This window comes from Mytilus californianus, unplaced genomic scaffold (assembly GCF_021869535.1).
Source record: "Mytilus californianus isolate M0D057914Y unplaced genomic scaffold, xbMytCali1.0.p SCAF_1, whole genome shotgun sequence".
Lineage (NCBI taxonomy): Eukaryota > Metazoa > Mollusca > Bivalvia > Mytilida > Mytilidae > Mytilus > Mytilus californianus.
This window is the reverse complement of record NW_026262581.1, coordinates 66,741,071-66,765,229: the sequence shown is the minus strand read 5'-3', so window position 1 is coordinate 66,765,229 and position 24,159 is coordinate 66,741,071. Positions and strand designations below refer to the sequence as shown.

Here is a 24,159-nt window from a genome sequence, read left to right as displayed (position 1 = left end):
ATGAAAAAATGAAATTCTCCCTCAGTGAGTTACTTCCGCTTAATAGTTTATATTGACAACAGCTCCAGTTAGAACATGTACATGTAGCACAGATTTACACTGATTATACACAATGGTTCGGAGTAAGTAGAAACATAGCGAGTTTCTTCGCTTATCAATTTATTCCTTTACCGCAATACAGAGGTTACATTTCCAATTATATCAGATTTGACGAAAGATCGAAGCAAATGGAAAATTTTTTATAAGGATCTACCTAGATCCTTATTTTCCATTTGCTTCGATCTTTCGTTAAATAATTACGGTTGACATACTTGGGGAGGCCTGCTACGAATGATTCCGACAACAAAAGTAGGCGTGTTATACAACAATGTGTAGATAAATCAATTTAGATTTACGACATAACTTATGTCATAAGTTAATCAGACATAAGTTTTAGTGTGGTTGACAAGGTATCAGGTCCGTTCACACCCAATACACTTTCGCACCCCACACATTCGCACCCCACACGTTCGCCCACTAGGTCCGTTCGAACCCTACACATTCGCGCCCAATTTTTATTCAGTTTCCAGTTGAGTTATTAGATATTTTTTTTATATGTATAAACCGATGCAGGACGTGACGGCCATACTGCCATGACGTCCATAGGATGAAACGGCCATACCCCGAAAAGATGAAACGGCCATATGACAAAAACGGCCATACTTTGTGAAGACGTATCGTCCACGTTTTTTTTTTTTTTTATATAGATGTTATATATGAATTATTTTGATACTTATAGATGGTTATTATAACTTTTAAATAAGCTTTACTGTTTTTATATTATTTATCATGTTTAATTTTGTTATATCATTTGTTTACTCATTATATATATATCATAAATGAATGTGTTTAATCTAATAAAATATTAAAATATCATATTGTTTTCTAAATGATTTTTTGATATCTTGCGTATAACAAACAGAACAAAATGAACAAATATGAATGACTATATCCGAATGGGAGACTAATTTCTGTCAAAATTAAAACAATAAGTTCAGTTTTGAAATATAAAACAAGGTAATCAAGTAATGATTAAGCAAAAAGAACATTCAGTATGATAAAAATGAAACTGGCCATCTTTAAATTTCACCAAGACTGAGATTGAGAAGATTTTTATTGTTTAGAATAATATATACTTCATATAAAATAAGATGCCTTTATATCACATTACAATAAAAATGATTCTTCAGAAATTGTTTATAACTGATAATGAAGAAATAATCAATATACTTACATAATATGGCCCCAACAAGTTGTAAACACGAGTGATGATGATCAAGCAAAGATAACTCTTACAAGAATAAATAAGATCTCTTGTACAGAAAAAAATACTACAAAATCATATTAATGTTATTATTATGAATAAATACTTATTTTATTATTATATTTTATGTTATAACCTCAATAAAAAAAATTTTTTAAAGTGTGGACGATACGTCTCACAATGTGTGGTGGATATGTCCCATGGACGATGTGACGGTATGGCCGACACATCCTATGGCCGTCGCGTCTCGAAAGCGTATAAACAAAATAAATTATATTTTCCTGAAAAAATTTGAGGAATTATTATATGATTTTTTTTATTTATTAATTTGATGATTAATTATTAAATGTTAATTATGTATGATTACTGCTTATTGGTACATTGTATTTATACACAGCTAAATTTGGTGTTATTGTTGTGTGTTTGAAAATCATGATTGTTACTTTAACTTGCTTTGATGTAAATACTGCATGTAAAAATGTTGTGAGAATCTCACTTTATTCTGAAACAATGAACAAACAAAATATTTATAGCAATACACTAACCAAAACATAATTTAAGATTTATTCAGCACAAAAAAAAACAACAAAAAACAAAAAAAAAACGTGTGAATCTCACTTTATTTTGAAACAATAAAAAAAAAATTATAGCAATACACTTACCAAAACATAATTAAGATTTATTCAACACAAAAAAAAAGAAAAACGTCAGAATCTCACTTTATTTTGTAACAATGAAATTTTTTTTTATAGCAATACACTAACCAAAACATGATTAAGATTTATTCAACACAAAAAAAAAAACGTTATCAGAATCTCACTTTATTTTGAAACAATGAAAAAAAATATTATAGCAATACACTAACCAAAACCTGGGACTATTATACTAAGTATACATTAATAGTCCCAGCCAAAACATGATTAAGATTTATTCAACACAAAAAAAAAAAAACGTTGTCAAAATCTTGTTTTATTTTGAAACAATGATAAAAAAAATATTTATAGCAATACACTTTCCAAAACTCAATTACAAAATTATTCACCACAAAACCAATTAAAGGGAGCGAACGTGTAGGATGCGAACGGACTTTGGGTGTGAACATGTAGGGTGCAAAAGTGAAAGGAGGCAAACTTGAATGGGCGAACGGACCTGGATTCGGTTGACAACGGTGAAAAAGAAATATAACGGAAGTTCGTGACCGGATGACATTTTTCAAATATGCGAGTTAAGGATCTTGTGATATATTAAGATATATAGGAAATTTTTTTTTCTGAAACAAGTGCCTGAGAACTAGTCCCAATAATATTTTCTTTATTTAACGATTTTATACAGCTATTTTCATTTTTTTTTTAATGCGAATGGCACATTGATAGTAAAAACTAAAAACAAAAAATAGAAAATAAAAAATGATAAATAGAATAGAAATAGAAATTCTTTATAGCAAAATAAGTAAAAAGAAAATTTCAGAAATAAACAGAAACCGAAAGTAATGCCCTGAGGTAATCAATTATAGGACAATAGATCTACCATACAGTTATAAGGGTGCAAAATGAACAATTTATTTCACCCATGATAATCAATTTATTTTATTCACATTAAACTCCTATTCCCGAGCTCCAGGGTTCTCACTAAGGCAAGTCAATTAGTCCTGGACTCATGAAAATCTGTCTGGACTCATCATTTTCAAAACTGGTGAGTCCAAAGATGAATCAAGATTGTAAAATGTATCAACTGAGCACAAATATCATCATTTTATGACAAATGTTTGATAATAATCTAAAGTTGATGTAATTTCCTTACTCTATTTTGTCATGGGGACTGAAATAATAAATGATATGGCAATAAAATTTATCTTCTCACTGGTGGACTTGCCATGAACAAAAATGATGAGTCCCTGCAATCACCTCCAAAATCCTTTGTGAGAATCCTGAGCTCATTGATAGGTACATAAGAGACCTTATAGCTATTTGGGAATGTGCAACACTTGACCAGAGAATTTGCGACACTTGAACTATTGATGTCATACTACAATTACTTTTCCTTTGTGGTGTCAAAAATTTCTATTGTGACGTCAAAATTTTACCGGGAATGTCTGCAATAATGTAGCAATAAGGTGTAATATCTCTCTCATTATGTTGAGCAGCTGGAACAGAAAATTGCCTCTTACAAACACTCAGCCATTTTCCTGTAATTTAAAATGTTAATCTTACTAGCTGAAACTATTCACATTCCTTTATATAACTACATGTAATTATCAATTGCAAAAAAATAATTATAAACTTAAAATCTGGATCATTTAAATGCCATACTAGAATCTGTATGATTGTAAGCATATTTTCATTCTTGTGTTTAGATCTTTCCTTTAACACAAAAAATGCACTAGTCCAATGTATTCCATCTTCACACTAGTGTGTTTATTCTTTTGGAAATGAAACCCTAGGAAAAATATGTCTGGGAATTTTATACTTGTGTATTTCTTCAAAAAGGAAAGAGTACATTGTCAGAATAGATTTGCATTGAACGGTAGATCACAAAGTGCAAAGTTAAACTTAATAAAGAAAGACTAATATAATTTTCAAATACTTTGGATTCATTATTGTTCCTGGGATACACATTTATTTTGTGGGTATTTATAAGTAAACAATGAATTGAAATGTTCAACAAAGTACAAATTTTCTATAGGCTTGTTTGTAGAATTTTACAAAACTGTGTTTTATGGTAACATTTGGTTGAGGCAAACTAAAGTTGGAGAACGGAAACCAATTTTGGGATGTATGGACGACAAGGGTAACACTTAATGCCCCCTTCGCCTAGCGGTGGGGGCATAAAAAAATTCCAACATACCCTTATCTTCTTTCAGTATGTTAACTTATAAACATAAGCACACATTTTTGTTGAGCCTGCAAAATTTATTTCGACATAGCGATCCTAGATTCTGTTGTCGGTTTCAGCGGCATCAACATTTAGGTTGAGTCTGTGGTTAAAGTTTTTTTAGTCATCAATAACTTTGTCAAACCTACATGGAATTTTATAAAATTTGGACATAAGCTTGTTTATGACTAAAATATTGTATCCAGAACAAAATTTTGATTCCATATTTTACTAATAAAGGATTTAATTTTTTTTACAGTTAACACCCAGGCTCAGTCTGAGGTTAAATTTTTTCAGTCATCAACAACTTTGTCAAACCTTCATGGAAATTTATGAAATTTGGACAGAAGCTTGTTTATCTCAAAAATACAGTATCCAGAGCAAAATTTTGAAAATATTAATTTTCATTTTCCGTATTTTACTGATAAATAGACTTAGTTGTTTACAGTTAACAAGTAGATACAGTCTGGGGTTAAAGTTTGTTACACATCAATTACTTTGTCAAATCTTCATAGAGTTTTATGAAACTTTGGCAGAAATTTTTTAATGATTAATAGATAATGTCTGAAGCAAACCTTTGAAAATATAAGGATTGTTATGAAACTTGGACAGAAGCTAATCTTCAGCATTACACTTTTACACTGACAGACCAAGAAAGAGCATCCAAAGAAAATGTTTTATTTTTTTTTAAATTCTGTATTTTACTGATAAATGAACTCACTTTTTAAGTCAGCATTACACTTTTACTCTGACAGCAGCAATTGAAGGCAAGACACAGGGTTCCGCGGAACCCCTTACAAATTTTTTTACTAGGCCATACATGTAAATTTATATGAAAATTGATTTCTACTTTTTATCCATGTGTAAGTTTATTTAAAAAAATCTGAAGTGTTTTATCTTTTTCATCCATTCTTTGCATTTTGGAATAAGAATAAAGCCCATATTGTTGTAAGTGAATTTCATACAAAGAAAGATAACTCAAGATTAATCATTTATTTTCGAAAAATTTCTATTAGGTGATAAAAATTGATAAAAATTGGGTCAGTAGGGTAACCATAAACACACATTTATGTTTTTTGGCCTACACAGTACTTCCAACTTGCAATAGTCCTGAGCCTCGCATGTCATAGCACATTTCTTTAATCATCACAAATGTTAGAATTTCAATTTTTCAGAGTTTTTTAGAAAGTATATCTCTCCTTAAGGCGATAATGGGTCACTCATTTCATGCATTCATTATAAGATATTGAATTATACATATTAGTAGTAATGGACTTTTGATACTGGAAATACATGTATTCTAAGCAGAATTTTTTAAGTCCCATTATACATCAAATATAAAAATGATTTACAAGATGATAAACTTGTTGATTTTATTACTATAAATATCTTAAAAAAAACATCATGAAATTCGATTCACTTTCCTAAGTGCCTGCTTCATGTTTTTGCTGATAATTTTATGTAATGTTGATTCCAAAACCTTACACATACATTTACATCACATGTAATAGTTAATTTATAAAAGTACTAAGCTTGACTGCTTTATGTGATGTGAATTGCTTTTTCTTATAAATTAAGTGAAACTTGATATTTCTATACAAATGATTTCATTGCTTACATGTTAATGTAAGTAGAAAGCCACATACTTATATTTCCATCTATAAGTCAATCTAAATCATAGGTGGTACATCTATATATTTCATTAATATAGTAAAACAATCAGTTCCAATGAGATGACTACATGTCAATTTATGTGGCACCAAAAACTGCTTTCACACCCCCATATTTGGGTCTGGACCATTTGTTGCCGTAACATCCTAATGATTATGTGGAGTTAAATATGTTTTAACATTTTTAGTAACTGAAAACTTGGTTCGAAAGAAAGCTGAGCACAATGACCTTGAAATCTCAACATTAGAGGAAGTATCTTTACACCAACAAGATATAGAAAAGTATGTAGTTATTATGTCGGATTATTTTGATAAGAACAGGTAAGGGCTTAAAAGACAGCTACCCAGCAATAAATCTTCAAAGACAACATCAAGACATGCTAACAGTCTACCAGGGTATCAACAATGAACAAGCATCCAAATCATATAATTAGCTCTGTAAAATGATGATGTTTGGGTGTTTTCAAAGATCTGAAATTCAACACTGCATTCAACAAATTAACAAAATGTACATTTGTACATGTATACATTGTATAAAATGAATTGTCAACAAATATGATATTTGCCTGTGACTTTCGGTTGGTACAAAAACTACTGATTTTATTAATTTATATGAATAAAAATAAATGTGGGGTATTAATGAGGTAGCAACTAAAGGACACAATTAACAAAATGAAAACTGAAGGTCAACTTATTCTTCAACAAAAGATTCGATGTCTATACAATATGTACATGTAAATAAAGGCTAAAAATTTGTGAATGTATTTAACAGACAGTCACAGATCTGCCACCCACACCAAATCCCCTAAATGAAAAAACCCATTAAGATATGACCAATATCAACACTTACAGGACTCTGACATCTGTAAGGTACTTAAACATGTGACAGTCACAGGGTTAAACTATTTTGTTTTAGATCTCAACTCTATCCTTAATTGATTCCAATCAGTTGACTTACATTGTACGAAAGAGATATATGATACATAAAGGAACATAGTGTAAAAGCAGTTCATGTCACTCCGTCAGACAGGGTTCACCTGACCTCGACCTCATTTCATGGATCAGTGATCAAGGTTAAAGTTACATGATTAGGTCTGTTTTTCAGATACTATAAGCAGAGTGTCAACTATATGTGGTGTATGGAATGATTTTAAAAGGTACATGTCAGTCTGGCAGGTTTCATCTGACCTTGACCTCATTTTCATGGTTCATTGGTCAATGTTAAGTTTTTGTGTTTTGGTCTATTTTTCAAGTACTATAAGCAATAGGCCAACTATATTTGGTGAGTGGAATGAATGTAAGGTGTACATGTCAGTCTAGCTGGTATCATCTGACCTTGACCTCATTTTCATGGTTCATTGGACAATGTTAGGTTTTTGTGTTTTGGTTGGTTTTCCAAATACTAATAGCAATAGGTCAGCTATGTTTAGTGTATGGGACAATTGAAAGGTGTACATGTCTGTCTGACAGGTATTATCTGACCTTGACCTCATTTTCATGGTTCATTGGTCAATGATAAGTTTTCATAATTTGGTCAGTTTATCAGATACTATAAGCAACAGGTCTACTATATTTGGTGTATGGAATGTTTGTAAGGTGTACATGTCTGTCTGGCCTGGTTTATCTGACCATGACCTCATTATCATAGAACATTGATTATGTTAAGTTTATGTGATACTTGTAGTAAAACTTTCATGTTACAGACTTTCAACATAAATTCAATAATAAGTAATATAGTCGTGACATTTCAGCGTGTGCACTCTTGTTTATGTTTATATTCTGGGAAAACTCAACAGATTTTTGTGGTTAATTTATTAAAACTCATATAAAAAAGTATATTACTGTATTTTATTTCAGTATTTCTAGTCTAAAATTTTAAATTTCAGAATTGAGCATTTAGACAAATGGTGCAGGGAGCTAAAAATTTTATACTTACAAAGTAATCTTATTCCCAAAATAGGTAAGTGTTATCCAAATTTAGCTACAGAAAGAAATAGACATGTAAACCATAAGAAAAAATATACAGAACCTGAAACTGCAAAAATATAAATCGGATAGAATTTGATATGTAACTGAAAAACAGACATTTCTATACTGAACAAACATTTCATTTATTATTTTATGTAGAATAATAAAATTATTGGTACTGTCAGTAAACTAAGCTATTAATGTTTTACAATCTTTTGCATCAAGATAAACCATTTCAGTGTCTGATATTTTTGTTTCAGAAAATGTTGGAAGGCTGAAAAAACTGGAGTACCTTAATTTAGCATTGAATAATGTGGAGAAAATTGAAAATCTCTCAGGTAAGGTTTGCAAACAATTTGTTTCAGGAAACTTACTACAGTGGTAAAAAATAAATTTATAAATGTACTTGAACAAAACCAGTCAAAAGAAAAAGCAAAAAGTTGATGTCTTTAAAAATCATAAAAACCTTAAATTAACACTGTTTTACCAATATTAAACTGTGTATTCTATATATTTTTAATAATATCAATGACAGAAGTTCAAAATGCTTGTCTTACTACAATGTCAAAAGGAAATGCACAATGAATGATAAAACATTGCTCATTGCAAGGTGCATTCTACTCATTTTGACAGTATTGCCAGTTTTCCTTCCAGAGGTTGTGGTTCTCTCTGGAGACTCATGCTTCCTCCGACAATAAAAACTGGGCGCCATGAGATAGCAAAGAGTGCTGAAAGTGGCAATAAATTCCAACAATCAATCAATCTTTCCCTCATAATTAATCCTTTTATACTTGTCAGAAAACAACAATACAAACATAGTATAGTTTGTTTTTGCATTGTGCCGTTGCACCATTGTCCCAGGTTAGGGGGTGGTTTGGCACCTTCAAACATGTTTTACCCCGTCACATTCTGTATGTGCCTGTCCTAAGTCAGGAGCCTGTAATTCAGTAGTTACAGTTTGTTGCTGTATATCATATTAGTTTTTTTTTAATTGTTTTGTACATAAATCAGGCCGTTAGTTTTCTTGTTTGAATTGTTTTACGCTTGTCATTTAGGGGCCTTTTATAGCTGACTATACGGTATGGGGTTTGCTCATTGTTGAAGGCTGTACAATGACCTATAGTTTTTAACTGCTATGTCATTTGGTCTCTGGTGGAGAGTTGTCTCATTGGCAATCATGCCACATCTTCTTATTTTATATTTGTAAAATCTTAAGGCACATTGCACTTTTATTCTGTATATAATTTGATAAGTTTGACAGATTTTGTTGCCAGTGATCTTTAATTGTTAAAATTTGAAATGAAGCAAAATGATCATCATTAATTTCTAAATGAATGTAACTTTTATAGTAGTATAATTGTCATAATAAGCAAATGGCACAAATTCACTAGATAAATGATATTCAAAATTGTCAGTTAGTTTACATTAGTACAATAAAGAGTGAGCTTTTTATACGACCGCAAACAAATTTTGCGATCGTATATTGGTATGATGTTGGCGTCGTCGTCGTCCGAAGACACATAGGTTTTCGCACTCTAACTTTAGTTTAAGTGAATGGATCTCTATGAAATTTTAACATAAGGTTCAATACCACAAAAGGAAGGTTGGGATTGATTTTGGGGGTTATGGTACTAACAGTTAAGGAATAAGGGGCCAAAAATAAGCATTTTTGAAACTTCCAGACATAACTTGTGTGTTAGTGTATGGATCTCTCTGACATTGTACCACAAGGTTCCTTATCACAAAGGGAATGCTAGGATTGATTTGGTGGGGGGGGGGGGGGGGGTAATTGCCTCAAAATTTTAGGAATAAAGGGCCAAAAAAGAGGCAAAAACAAGCATTTTTCTAGTTTCATGACAATAACTTGTGTGTAAGTGTATGGATCTTTCTGAAATTGTACTACAAGTTTCCATATCACTAAGGGAAAGCTGGAATTGAGTTTTGGGGTAATTGCCCAAAACGTTTAGGAATAAGGGGCCAAAAAGGGTCCAAAAATAAGCATTTTTCTAGTTTCCAGACAATAACTTGTGTTCAAGTGTATGGATCTCTCTGAAATTGTACTGCAAAGGTACCATACCACAAAGGGAAGGCTGGGATTGAATTTGGGGGTAATTGCTTCAATATTTTAGGAATTAGGGGCCAAAAAGGGGCAAAAACAAGTATTTTTCTAGTTTCCAGGCAATAACTTGTGTGTAAGTGTATGGATCTTTCTGAAATTGTACTACAAGGTTCCATATCACAACGGGAAAGCTGGGTTTGAGTTTGGGGGTAATTGCCCTGAATGTTTAGGAATTTGGGGCCAAAAAGGGGCCTAAAAACAAGCCCTTTTCTAGTTTCCAGACAATAACTTGTGTTCAAGTGTATGGATCTCTCTGAAATTGTACTGCAAGGTACCATACCACAAAGGGAAGGCTGGGATTGAGTTTGGGGGTGATGAATCATAAGGGGGTTCAAAAAATTTGGGGGAGGGATTTTTTTTTCCTTTTTTTTCTTTAAAATTTTCCATTTTAAATTGGTTATTTCTGATTTATATATAAAAGCAAATAATAATGATATGGTTAAATAGGTAAATTAAAAAATTTTAAGTTCTTAGACCACATTCATTCTGTGTCAGAAACCTATGATGTGTCAAATATTTAATCACAATCCAAATTCAGTGCTGTATCAAGCTTGAATGTTGTGTCCATACTTGCCCCAACTGTTCAGGTTTCGACCTCTGTGGTTGTATCAAGCTGCTCCCAGCGGAGCATTTTATTGTAATATTTTATGATCATGTTGGTCTAAATTAAAATGTGCTGAATAAACATGATTAAAATATTTATATGAAATAATATCAAGAGTAGAACTATTGAAAACTATTTATTAAAGTTTTTATTATTTTCTAATATTTTTTTGACAGGTTGTGAGTCTTTACAGAAATTGGATTTAACAGTTAATTTTGTTGGAGAATTGACAAGCATAGAAAATTTAAAAGATCTAGTTCATTTCAGGGAATTGTAAGTTATATCTACTATAATCTTTTTATTTCAAATGAGTCACAATATTGACAACTTCTCCAGAAAGGAGCAGATAACTGGTTTTCTAGCTCAGTTTTCATGATAAATTTTGACATATCTGTGTTATAGGACTTTCCAGAAACTAACTTTGAAAAACCTGAATCTTATTTTGAAAATACAATTTTATACGAATTCCCTTGTTGGGAAGTATGCTGGTATAAATACTAGTCTTTGCAATGCAGAGCATTGGTGAGAAGTAAAATAGAAAAAAATATGTAACTTTCCAGCTTTATAATCGAGTTTGATAACGAGTTTGTTTGAACACAAAATACCATTTATAATTTTTATATTTATATTAACCAAATATTACCTTTAAATCAACAGTGATTACGAACCGCCAATTATTGACTCATCATTGAGCTTAGTTGCCGTGATGCAGTATATTACTTCCTGAAAAGGGAGTTAACTAACTTAAAATTATAATTTTAAAGTAAAATTCATGGATGTTTCTGGAAAGGGCTATAGACAATGCTAGGCAACAGTTGTTAAATAACATGAAATTTAAGACACATATGGTGTCTGAAAAATGAAATAAGTTCTATACTTTACCAGTTTACAGGGCCTAATCTAGGATTTTTGAGAGGGAGAAGTGACTTCTCCTCCCACCAGAGAGTTGGGAGAAGTGGTCAATTTCTTGGAGAAGTGAAATTCCATTACCGTTTCATTTGCATAGTGTTTTCGTGCACATCATTAAGGGAAACATGTTTTATTTGTGCAATAAAAAATTTCCTTGCAGTGTTTTATATGATTATAATATTGTATAAAATGTATGAATTGAAAATTCTTAATAAAAAGGTTTAGACAATGTAGTTGTTATTTATTCATTCAACCTTTAGTGCTGTCAACTTGAAATTTATTTTGTTGCTTGCCTAGTAATATTATCATGCATTAATCCCATGTGCATCTACTTCAATTTTTTTAAGTCCAGAAAAATATGACTCCCAGTTTAAGTGATGACTTTTTAATGACTGGGCAATTTAATGTTTATCTTTTGTAAAATATTGACTGTCCAGGACATCATGTCAGCTGTAAGTTGAGAATCTCGTGATAGATTGTAAGCCTATATATAAATGAAAATATTTATCAATCACATTTTAATTAATCGATAAAGAGCTATTTTTTATCATTTTGTTACAAAAAATATCTCCCTCATTAACAAATTGGTCGTGAAAAACCCACTGCTGATCACAAGCTTGCCATGTGTTGTACATTACTCTTTGCAACCAACTTATCCATTAGCTGTCTTTCTACCTTTTATATTTCAATTTTTAATCAAAGAATATAAAAAATCTGCCGTTCATTCCCACCCTTAACCTACCGAATAGTAAAATTGATCGTCTTGTGATAGATAAAAAGAAAACAAATCAGCTGAGTGTTTACGCAACATCCTCAGATGAAAATCATTGTAAAGTGATAACTCAAACAGACGCTCGGTTTCTCGTTTCAATAGTTTTGAATGTTAAATCCATGGATGTTCAAAGTCGCCGTTGTATTTATTTCATTTAAACATTGTTTGAATTTGTTTACCTGTGAGACTTGTAAAATTCAAGTTGTCTCCCTTTTACTAATTTTGATAGCGATTTGACTTCGCCATGAAGTCAGTCGAACGGCGAGTTTTAGCGATTTTTCAAAATTCCTTGGCGACTTAAATCGTCATTTCGTCGCCAAGATTATGGCCTGGTTTATATTTTAACTTCGAAAATTATTTCTATTGTATTTCAAATGTATGTGATCTAGTTTGAATAACAATGGTTTAACAAATGGTAGAGATTGGAACTGTAAAAATGTTGTCAGCTTCAAAAACATGGTTTGTCTGAGATTATATCCTATTATCTCCAAAGCAAATAAAAGAGGTTTCACCAGAATAGAGGATTAGTTTGATTTCAAAATTATATTGACCTGATAATGAAATGCATATATTACTTTGATTACAGGTATCTGACAGGTAACCCTTGTACTGAATATGAAGGTTACAGAGAATATGTTATTACAACATTACCACATCTACAGGTTTGTATATACTGTTGATGGCTAAAAGTAACAATTTTTTTATTGTGCATAAGAATGCCCCTTTAACAAAACGAAATTTGCAAAACCTACATATTTTTGATTTCTATTATTACAAAAAAAAAACAGAATTGTACCTTTAAAACTCTTTAATACTTTTTAAAATAATAAAACATAAAAAAAACTCCCTACAACTGTACTCTTAAGTAAGTGATTTATTCTAATTCAAGATTAGGGATTGGAATAATCTCAGATTAACTTTCTGATACACAGAAATTACAATAATAAAAAAACAACACATCAGTTCGCATTGCATATAAACTACAAACAGCAAACACTGGTATTTTTGTTAGATTTTATGATAGATTTAAGTCTTATAATTAATTTCTTAACCATTACACAACCTAAAAATGAAAACAAATGTACCAATTTGCTGTTTTTATTGATTTGACAAACTAGTTTGTTTGATTAGAAATGCCAATTTGAACAGACAAAATTAGTTCTTGCAAGAGAGAAATCTAGCAGTTCACTAGACAATAAATTTGTATTATTATGCTTAATACATCCTTTGTGTCATAGATAATTGTCAGGATTTCATTCAACAAATACTCCATTTATTGAACTTTTATCAATATAAAATTTAACAAAATCTGTAATGTCATTTCAGATGTTAGATGGACAAGCTGTAGACAAATCTGAAAGGATTTTGGCAAAACAGGTATGAAACGATTCTTTTTGTTAAATGTTTCGTTACCTTAAAAATATCAGCTTCAAGGATTAATAAATGAACTTTGTAAATTTGTTAAGTCTTTGCAGAGGAGGAAAGATACATAATATATTGATTCTGCATGGTGGAATACGGCAACAAAGCTCTTCTACCATTTTAAGAAAAGAATGGCAGACATTGTTTCTTCACCTTACTCAGCTAGGCTTAGGATATAAATTTATGTTTGTTGAATCATGTACATCAACCCCATTTTTCTTTCAATAGGTAAATAGATTTATACCAAACGCTAAACACACATCTGAACATACACCTTATCACTATTTGTCCGCCATTACTGGCCATCACAGACATTCCTGTAAAATTTGGACATCAAAATATATGAAGCAACAATGCAAAAGTGATTGTTGTATGTCCTCAATAGTTCAAGTGTTGCAAAACACTGGTTCAAGTGTCACAACTTCCAAAATAGTGATAAGGTGTCTTGTTACTGAGGGTTACATGATGAGGTGTTATCACACATGTAAATGCCATTGCTAATAACTAAAATTTCAATAACATCTGTTTGTTTAGGACTATGCAGAATTAAGAAGCAAAATAATAAGACAACAAGAAGCACACAGAAAGAAAAGGGTAAGTATAAATTATATTTCAGTATGAAAAAGAAAAATTGGATATATAGTGAAACCTGATGTAACCGTTACCTGTATTAAGCAAAAAGCTATCTTGTCAGGTCACCCTCTTGTCCCTCTATGATATTACATATTCATTTTGAACCTTGAATCAAAAGTCACTTCTCTTATAGGGTCAGTTTTCCCCGGTGACCTTTTCTATAAAGATTTGACTGTAGGTCAATGGTTCAACAATACAAAATATAACATAAAGACAAACACTAAATTTCAGATAATTGATTGATGCATTAAGTGACAATAATAGGACAAAATTGGAATGTTATTTTGATGTTGAACCCTGCTGTGTACTAGACTGACTCTGATCCATAATTTGATGGGTTAATTCACAAGGTAAACATCTGCAGGAGGTGGCATCACCCATAACTTACACATTATTCTTATTCTGAACCATTTAGTTTTTGCTTTTTGAGACAGTAACGCCATGGATAACATCCAATTAATTAACTCTTGGCTTTCAGAACAAAGATATATTTCAATCAAACTTAAAACTTAATTTATAGGGATATCTGAAGATTTGTGATTTTTATTTATTAAGTAGATTAATTAAATGATTGAAGGATGGTTGATTCTCATGAGATGAGAAAAGGATCAAGATTAAAAGAAACACTGGAAATTAAGCAGTTGTTCCGATGAAACTGTATTCAATTTAAAAATAATCTACAATGATATAAAGCAAATCCATCAAAAGTAAAGTGCAACCAAAAAGCAATTTCTAGTATTTTTTATTGGTACAGGAAAAACAAAAACAAGAGGCAAAACTGAAAGAAGAAAAGAAAGAACAGAAAGAAAAGAATGAAAAGAAACCTGGATTTGATGGTAGATGGTATACTGATATAAATGAAAGGTACATAATTTTATTTTAAGGATAGATAGTACAAAATGAAGATAAGAAGATGTGGTATGATTACCAATGAGACAACTATCACCCATAGATCAAATGACGAACATATAAGCAACTATAAACTATAAGTCACTGCAAAGCCTTCAACAATGAGAAAAAACCCTACCGTATAATACACTATGGAAGGCCCTGACATGACAAAATGTAAAACAATTCAAACAATAAAAACCAACCGCCTGATTCATGTACAAACAATTAATGACAAACAAATATGATAGACAGCAACCAATGACAGCCACTGAATAACCGGCTCCTCAGATGGAACAGGCCCATGCAGAATGTAGCAGGGTTAAACATGTTGACAAGCACTCAACAAGTCAGTAAGTAAATTGTGAAAAGACCATAAACAAAAACATATTCAAAGAGGAAGGTCTCCAACAGACCGTCATGGCAACACACTCATACGACTCTCACTCATCAGTACCGTACATGTATATCATAGGATAATAATTTATTGTTATATATTTTTATCAATTAACATGTATACATATTTCATGATAAATTGTCAACTTTTTTTTTCAAATGAATAAAATTTGCGTTCTTCAAAAGTATAATTGTTGCACAAAGTGCATGAACAATGTGAATGAATAGTGTTGATTAATTATGATTAGATAGGCGGAGCTTATAATTCTATATTCTGGGATTGCTCTCATACTATATCCGTTGCTTTTACACCGCATAGGTTGTTTTCATACAAAATGAAAGCATGGGATGGAATCAAATGATTCATCTTTCAGCCAATAAAAGATAAGCATTTGTATGAATTAAACATTGTTGAATGAAATGAAAGCTGTTTTCAGTTTTATGAAATATTTCATTCCTGCAAGCATTATCTCAAAACATTTGACATAATCATTTATATTTTAGTGATAAGAAGAAAACAGAAGACAGAGAATTAGAAGATGATTCTCTAGAGAAACAGCATCAAAAAGATCAAGAGTAGGTTTTTAGATATATTTTACACTATTTTTTTTTACTGCAATTCAATTTTTTTCTTCACTATGACAAAAGCTATGAAGTCTTAAGATTTTTTAATGTATATTAATTATTCATATTCATTCATTTTCAATCATACAGATATTATCAGACAACAATATCTGTTTTTCCTGGCATGGAAATTTATAATTGGTTCAGGAAACAACAACAACATCTTAGTTAGCATTAGTTGTTACTTAGTGAATACTTGTTTCCCTGTTCAGTAGTTGGAAGGGGGGAATTATGAATATTAATCCACTGTGAAAATTATATTTTGAAAGTAATACTGTGGATTCATTTATTCTGGAGAGCACCAGTTTTCATGAATTGAGGACAACTTTTTTTTTTGTAAATATTTTATTTCATGAATTTGTCAGTTTGCGTACAAGGCTTTAGAAAATGTATACTTTTTTGATCATTTAAATTGATAGTTTACCTGTTCCCATGAAATCCAAGAAAATTGGTACCATACGAAGTATAATAAATCCACAATATTTTTAGAATGGATTTAGACAAGTTTATTATTTTCCAAGCACATAAACAATTGCAAATTAATTTACAGTAATTAGTAATGAGTTTTAATACAATCAATAAGATGAATTATTGAAACACATTTTTTGTATATAAATGTGTAACTATTAATCATATAATTGAATTGATCCATAAGTAGATTATTTGAAACTTTCTTCAAGTGTCTTTAAATCATTTTTATTCAACAAACAAAAAATTAATGTAGTAACTGTTAATATTAAAAAAAATATACTGAATGAATTCATTAATCATTAATTTTGAGGGCCTCAGGGAAGATTAGTTTATTGTAACTAACTGAGTTTACTCTCTTTAAATAAAGAATTTATTATTATTATTAATAGTTATGGGATAAAAAATTTCATGGACTTTGTGGGTAGGGGAAACCTTAATGAAACACAAATATTAAGCTATTTTGATTATAGCAAAAATCTAAATTAAGAACTATCAAAACAGGAATTATTTTCCAACCACAAAGTTGATACCTACCAAAACCAATGAATCCATAGTACATGTATATTAATTACCTCTGTTTTGTTTTTTAGGTTTTGGGAGGAAAAAACAGAATTTACTCCAGAATCAAGAATTGAAGTCCATAAACAGATGGAAAAACAAAAAGCTCGAGAAAATACAGAGTATGTTACTGATACTAATTTTATTTCAATATAGAAAATTTGCCATATACCAAAAAATACAAATGTTACTATTATATTAGTCAGAATATTGGCAATTGTTTGCAATATTATTAGTTCAGAATTCTACTTACTTCCCCTTATCATTATATTAGATACAGAAAAGAAATGTTACCTACAGATGTACATTATCAAATAATTGAATGTAAGAAAATAATTGAAATACTGAAAAAAGTGACATGTAATTGTTAAAGCATTATTTCATCAATCAACATAGACCATGTATGTAAAGCTCTGCTTCTGTTATATTTCAGGAAGAAAGAAGAAGAAAAAGCTCCAAGAAGATTGTTTGCAGATGATGGCCGACCTTTAAATGTAAACGAGGCAAAGTAAGTGAATGATAATTATAAGTTAGACAGAATGATCCTTTGGGTCAATCTTTTAAGGGATATTTCCAGGGAAACTTACACCAATCAAAATGGTAACAGCTAGAACATACATAGTAATAAAAACAAATATTGATTTATTTCTCTGCAGTTGTAAAATCCATGTGGATTTAAATTTATTAAAATGGTCTTATGCTGTCTGGTCTTCTTTCACACTTTGATCAGAGAATACCATCCACCTAATGTAACTATAAAAAGTAGATTTCCAGAAGGAAAATATTGAATAAAATTCTTATGAGATTATTAACCTTAGCAATTTGAACTAGTTTTATTATAGATGCTCTCTATTAGAAAACAAAAGTAAGAGGATACTAAGGGAGGCAATCAAACATGATAAAACGAAGAAAGACAAACAAAACAATGACCTAAAAAGATGACAAGACAAAACAAGAGAAGACAAAATATCACACAAAAAAAAGAACAGACAGCACCATAAACACATTAACTGGAGAAGAACTCAGGTGTGATGGAATGGGAATATAATTCCTTTCCACATATACATCTGATACCCCTGGTTTGTAATCCAGGATGTCCTCAACTGCTGAATACTTTTCAATATTTATTGCAAAATAAATTAAAAATCTTTGGGATTGAATCCTCTTGAGTCATTTAGAATCAGACTTGCTCAAATAGTTCTTAGGATGTATAAGACAGTTAAAACCGATGTTCCTGAAAATATGTCATATCAATAAGGTCATCACCTTAATTGAAGGCTTTTACAGTTTATAGATTATATATACATGTATATCTAAGTTTGTATACGTTTTAATTATGTAGAGTGGACTTTACACTGACTGAAGATGAAGAAAATAACCAGTTTCTCTTAGATATTGCAGTTTTTAAGTAAGTCTTTAAGCTTTTTTAATGTACATTATTTATATTCATCCATGTTCAATCATACAGATATTATAAGACAACAATATCTGTTTTTCCTGGCATGGAAATTAATAATTGGTTCAGGAAACAACAACAATGTCACAGTAAGCATTGGTTGTTACATCATTGAACCAAACAAATTCTCATATAATTGTATATCATAAATTTTCTTTATTATAGGAGCTTTATTTCTACTATACCCTTCCAGTTTTACATTAAACAGTGTTTGAAATGAAACTCTGAAAAAGGGAATATCCACAGGCCAAGAATAGACCTGATTTCAATTTGGAATTCTAAGACACTTGATTTACTCACATTATTCAAAAATCTCTTTTGCTCTGTGGCATCATTAATTAATCTGTGATATAATGTAATATAACTATTTTGTATATTCTTACTCACTAGATTCATTCAGAAAGAGTCACATGTTCAACTATATTTTCAGATGTAGACTGAAAACGGCAGATAGAAAGTGATATTGCACAGATATTTTTAAAATATCTAAAAATAGAAATCTAAATACCTCTTAATCATCTAATTTATATATTTTGTCTTGTAAAAATATCTTCTTGTCCAGGAGAGAAAAAGAAATTTCAATCCAAATTCAATAGCCTTACTGAAAAGTGTTTAAATAATGAAGTAAATCATCTTAACTTGCTCCTGTTAGACTATTGTAGAACTTAATTATAAAGATTTGTATTTTTTCCAGACATATGGATACATCACTTGTAGATGTTGATGTACAAACAAATTATGTAAAAGTTATAATGAAAGGGAAGGTATGTACAAATAACAAAAGTTATAATGAAAAGGAAGGTATGTACAAATAACAAACTGATACTATTTAAGGAACATAGGTTATATGTTGAAATACAAAGGCACCCATTTATACTATTTTGTGTTTTTGTTTTTTTTGTAATATAGAAAAATATATATTCAAATGCAAAAAAGTAACTCACTAAGTCACTTTTGTGTCTGCCAAAAAAGAATAACTAAAAAATCAAATTGGTGTGCTTTATTACCACAATCATATCATTATGCACTGACATATAAAAATAAGAAGATGTGGTATGATTGCCAATGAAACAACTCTCAACAAGAGACGAAAAGACACAGAAATTAACAACTATAGGTCACCGTACGGCCTTCAACAGTGAGTAAAACCCATACCGCATAGTAGCATTTAAATGTCTTCAATCATTCTTTTTTAACTAATTAATCATTTAAATGGTAAATTTTATGGTTTCAGATATTACAGTTATGTATGACAGAGGATATAAATGCTGATTCTAGTTCAGCAAAAAGATCTCAGGTTACTGGTCATTTATTGATCACAATGCCAAAGGTATATATACTGTCAAATCTATGTTGATTATGTAAATCATAACAATTAATGGAGACAATATGGAGAGCGACATAAGTTATTCTTGTTTATCATACAATGCATTTTTAATGAAAATGGAACATACTTTTTAGTTCAGATTTTTCTAATAAATGAGAGATAATCCAGTTAGGACTAGTTACATGGGAGATTATCCAATTTTGACCATAATACATGGGAGATAATCCAATTTGTACTATGATACATCAAATACTTATGTTAAGTATAAATTATGTAGAAGTTATGTTGTTCTTCCAGAGCTCTCTTTTATGTTGTGATTGTTGGTCATTTATTTGACTAAGAATAGAAAACTCAAGGTTTTGTACGCACTTCAGTTATGTAAGGAGTACTCTCTTTGTTAATGTGAAAATATTGTCTTTAGTGTAAAAAGGTTCAAACTAAAAATATGATAATTGACATTTATAGTTTAATTAATTATCAGTATCATTTGATAAGAAATTTCTATCATTAATCTTGTTATAAGTGATTTTCATAACTGTTTGTTCTAAAATTTATACTGCTATTTTGTCCAATAACACATCACCTGAACATTTAATTAGTGGAAATGAAACAACACATTTCTTTTTCAGGCTAAACCTCTCATTAAACCAAAGCATGTAATTGTAAATAAAGAAGAAAATAAAGAAAATAATGTTCAAGAAAAAAGGTTTGTATGAATAAAGTCAACATCACAAATAACTAAAAGATATATAGGCAACGTATCTTTTGTTGTATTAATCCTCTTCTAGGAATGTAAATTCTGAAAATATGAGTCTTCAATATTTTCTTATCTTCTGAAAAAATAGATTCAAAAGGTTTTAAGGTAATTGTCTCAGAATGATTATTTGTTCTCCTGCAGAAGGCAGATTTATCATTCATCTGTTGAAAAATCTGATCAGTCATGCTGCAGTTATATGGTTCTTTGGAATGGTCTTAATTTATTGTATAAAATATTCAGCCAGATACTCTGTTGTTCTTTCTTTTTTATGTAACATCTCATGCTGTGATATGTCACATGTCAGCTTTTGGACATGTTACAACTAATTTTTCAAACAATCCCACTTGTATTGACTTAGATCTTTAGATAATTTCAAGTTAGGAAGGGAAGTTATTAAAACATCCAGATATGATTGTGTGGACCAATTTTACATACATTTCATTACTTAAGAATAAGCAGATGTAGTATTATTGCCAGTGAGACAACTATCCACCAGAGTTAAAATGAAGTGAATATAAGCAAGTATAGGCAACCCTTATGGCCTTCAACAATGAGAAAAACCCATACCTTATTGTTGGCTATAAAAGCCCTGACATGTAAAATGTGAAACAATTCAAAAGGGGAAAACTAACAGCCTAATTTATAACAAAACAATTTACGAAAAATATGATAGACATGAACTTATTTACTTCAGTTTTAGCATACTTTAATAACCATTTCTAGTTCTGAAGGTTGGATCATCTGAATTTGATTGCTGTTCATTTGTTCTAGGTTTTGCCGAGACTTAATGCTAGAAGAGATTTTGTATCATGAATCAATACACCATAAATTTTTTTCCATGCGATTAAAAGTTTTCATCTTAGGTGTAGATAAACAAAAGTTTTATAATGTCCCCGCCGTAGTGGAGGGGGCATTAAGTTTTACCCATGTCCGTCCTGTCCGTTTGTCCATCCTGTCTGTCCATCGCGTACATCCCCAAAATGTTTGCCTCAACCAAATGTTATAAAACTTATACACAATGCTTATTACCACAAAACACAGATCAAGTTGGAAATTGGGTGGCGTCATTTTTACCGTACAGGAGTTATGCCCCTTTATAAACATAAAAATTGCTGAATTTTTCGTTTCTGTTTTCTTGCTTTAGTTTGCCTTAACCAAATGTTACAAAACTTATAAACAAGGCTTATTACCACAAACCTAGATCAAGATTGAAATTGGGTGGCATCACTTTTACTGTTCTTGAGTTATGCTCCTTTATAAATGAAAAAATTGCTTTAGTTTGCCTCAACCAAATGTTATGAAACTTATACACAATGCTTATAATCACAAAACGGTCTTAACTACATGAATCCTGCATCTGTATGTGGAAGTTGACTCTTGCATATTAACAAGCTGGGGCATCTGTGGCCAAAAGACACATTATCCATTTATTTTTAATACTCTTCTTCTTTAATTACATAACCTTTTTATTTGCAGGAAAACTCACGAAAAACTGGAAGTTGACAAAAAGGCACACAAGACAGTTGACATTGCTAATATTGTTACTCAAAAAAGTGATAAAATTGTACCACCATTAGGGTCAAAAGTCAAACAGGCTGTTAAAGAACGACCAAACAGTGATGACTTTGTTGATGATTTAGATGTACCTCCCCTGGAGTGACCTCCCTTGGAGTGAATTGTTGTAAATTTTAACAAAGAAAATGTGTTCATCTTACAAATTAGGCAACAATTGAATTCTTTCCTCTTTTTGCAAGCTTGAATAAGTTTCAAAATAAATCATGTTTCAAAAGTTACTTTTGCAAAAAACAGGTATCTTGGTATATCAAGTTTGAATATATAATTTTCTGAATTAATGAAAGTTTATGGTAGCAGTGTCTTTAGTATATAAAATATACAAAATCACACTTTAATTATTTATGATCTTTAAACTGACCTAGGGATGCTAACCTGGCAGCAACAGTGGTGTGGTATAAGGCCATAAGCTGTGAATAAAGCTTCATATTTCAGAGGGTATAGGAGCTGAATAATTTATATCTGGTATACACATGCCTGATGATCTGGCATATGTTCCTTGTTCTTGACCTCTTTCACATGGTTAGTTGACCACTTAAAATACTACAGCTTTTTATCACCTGTTTTAGACTAATAGGGCTACAATATTTGGTATATAGGTTCATTGCAAAGTATACATGTCTGTCAGGGTTCACCTGACCTTGACCTCATATCATGTTCAGCGTTCAACATTTAGTTAACATGATAAGGTCCTTTTATTAGATATTATAAGAAACAGGTCGGCTATTTTGGGTGTATAAAATGATTGTGTTTATAGATTATGTCTGTCTAACAGGATTCATCTGACCCTGACCTCATTTCATGGTTCATTTGTCAAAACTAAGTTCTGTGGTTAGGATCGTTTCTCAGATACTATAACTAATAGGTCAACTATGTTAGGTGTATAAAATGATTGTAAGGTGTACATGTCTGTCTAACAGGGTTCATCTGACCTTGACCTCATTATCATGGTTCATTGGTCAACATTAAGTTCTACGATAAGGTCTTTTTCTAAGATACCTCACGTAATATGTCAAATATATTGAGTGAATAGAATGGTTGTAAGTTGTACATGTCTGTCTGGCAGGGTTCATCTGACATTGATCTCATTTTTTATGTATCATTGATAATGTTTTAAAGTTTATATTATACCTGTAGTCTTGATCTTAAAGACTTTCAAAATAAAATTCAATCATAATTAGTTAAGCAGGCAAGCTATTTCTACAAATGCCAATTTGTGTTTACTTTTTTATTTCCTACAGATAATTTGTTCACATATAATTAAGGTTACCTTAGCTATCAATTGAAATCATTTAGCAGCTCGATTATTTTCAAACCAATCATGAAGGGAAGTGAGATGCATATCATGTAAATGATCCAAAGACGAAATTAGTTACATTTAAAATATAAAAGGTAAACCTGTATGAATTCTGTTTTTTACCAAAATATGTTTAAAAACAGGATTATACTTTAAATCATATTAAAAATCTAAAAGGAATTTTCAAAATATATGTTCATATGTAAATGTGTACTTAATAAGAAAAAAATGCATAGTTCTTCATTATTTCCGTGTTAAACAAATTTGGGGGATTTAATTTCAATTTTTATCCAGATTTGGTTAGAGGTCTGATTTTACCTTATTGACCAATACTTTCTAGATATGGCAATATACATTTATCAAAACTGAAATATTATCTGAGGAGCTAATTCGGATTTTATTTATTGTTTTTAAAATCAACAATTTACATGTGTTATTATTGAATGCCGTCCAATAATTACCAGAGAATGTTGAACTCAAATTGTTATATTTATTAGATGTTTTTGGCATGTATTTTACCTATAATAAACTTGAAATACAGA

At 30.6% G+C, this 24,159-nt stretch overlaps 1 protein-coding gene across 1 annotated transcript; it reads left to right on the top strand.

Moving 5' to 3' along the window:
* The first annotated feature begins 27 nt into the window (after window positions 1–27).
* Window positions 28–24,159, top strand: LOC127723106 (dynein axonemal assembly factor 11-like). The gene is made up of 17 exons (XM_052229580.1): window positions 28–122; window positions 6,033–6,126; window positions 7,731–7,804; window positions 8,073–8,150; window positions 10,712–10,808; window positions 12,803–12,878; window positions 13,543–13,593; window positions 14,173–14,232; window positions 15,026–15,135; window positions 16,060–16,131; window positions 17,241–17,330; window positions 17,642–17,716; window positions 18,551–18,616; window positions 19,359–19,428; window positions 19,899–19,994; window positions 20,621–20,697; window positions 22,225–24,159. The coding sequence occupies exons 1-17, from the start codon at window positions 113–115 to the stop codon at window positions 22,406–22,408; spliced, it is 1,380 nt and encodes a 459-aa protein (XP_052085540.1). The 5' UTR covers window positions 28–112; the 3' UTR covers window positions 22,409–24,159.

What these genes read in the sequence shown, in the direction of transcription:
- LOC127723106 (XM_052229580.1), top strand. An exon ending in GAAAATTGAAAATCTCTCAG is followed by an intron (nt 8,151 to 10,711) that starts GTAAGGTTTGCA and finishes TTTTTTTGACAG; the next exon opens with GTTGTGAGTCTTTACAGAAA. An exon ending in CTAGTTCATTTCAGGGAATT is followed by an intron (nt 10,809 to 12,802) that starts GTAAGTTATATC and finishes CTTTGATTACAG; the next exon opens with GTATCTGACAGGTAACCCTT.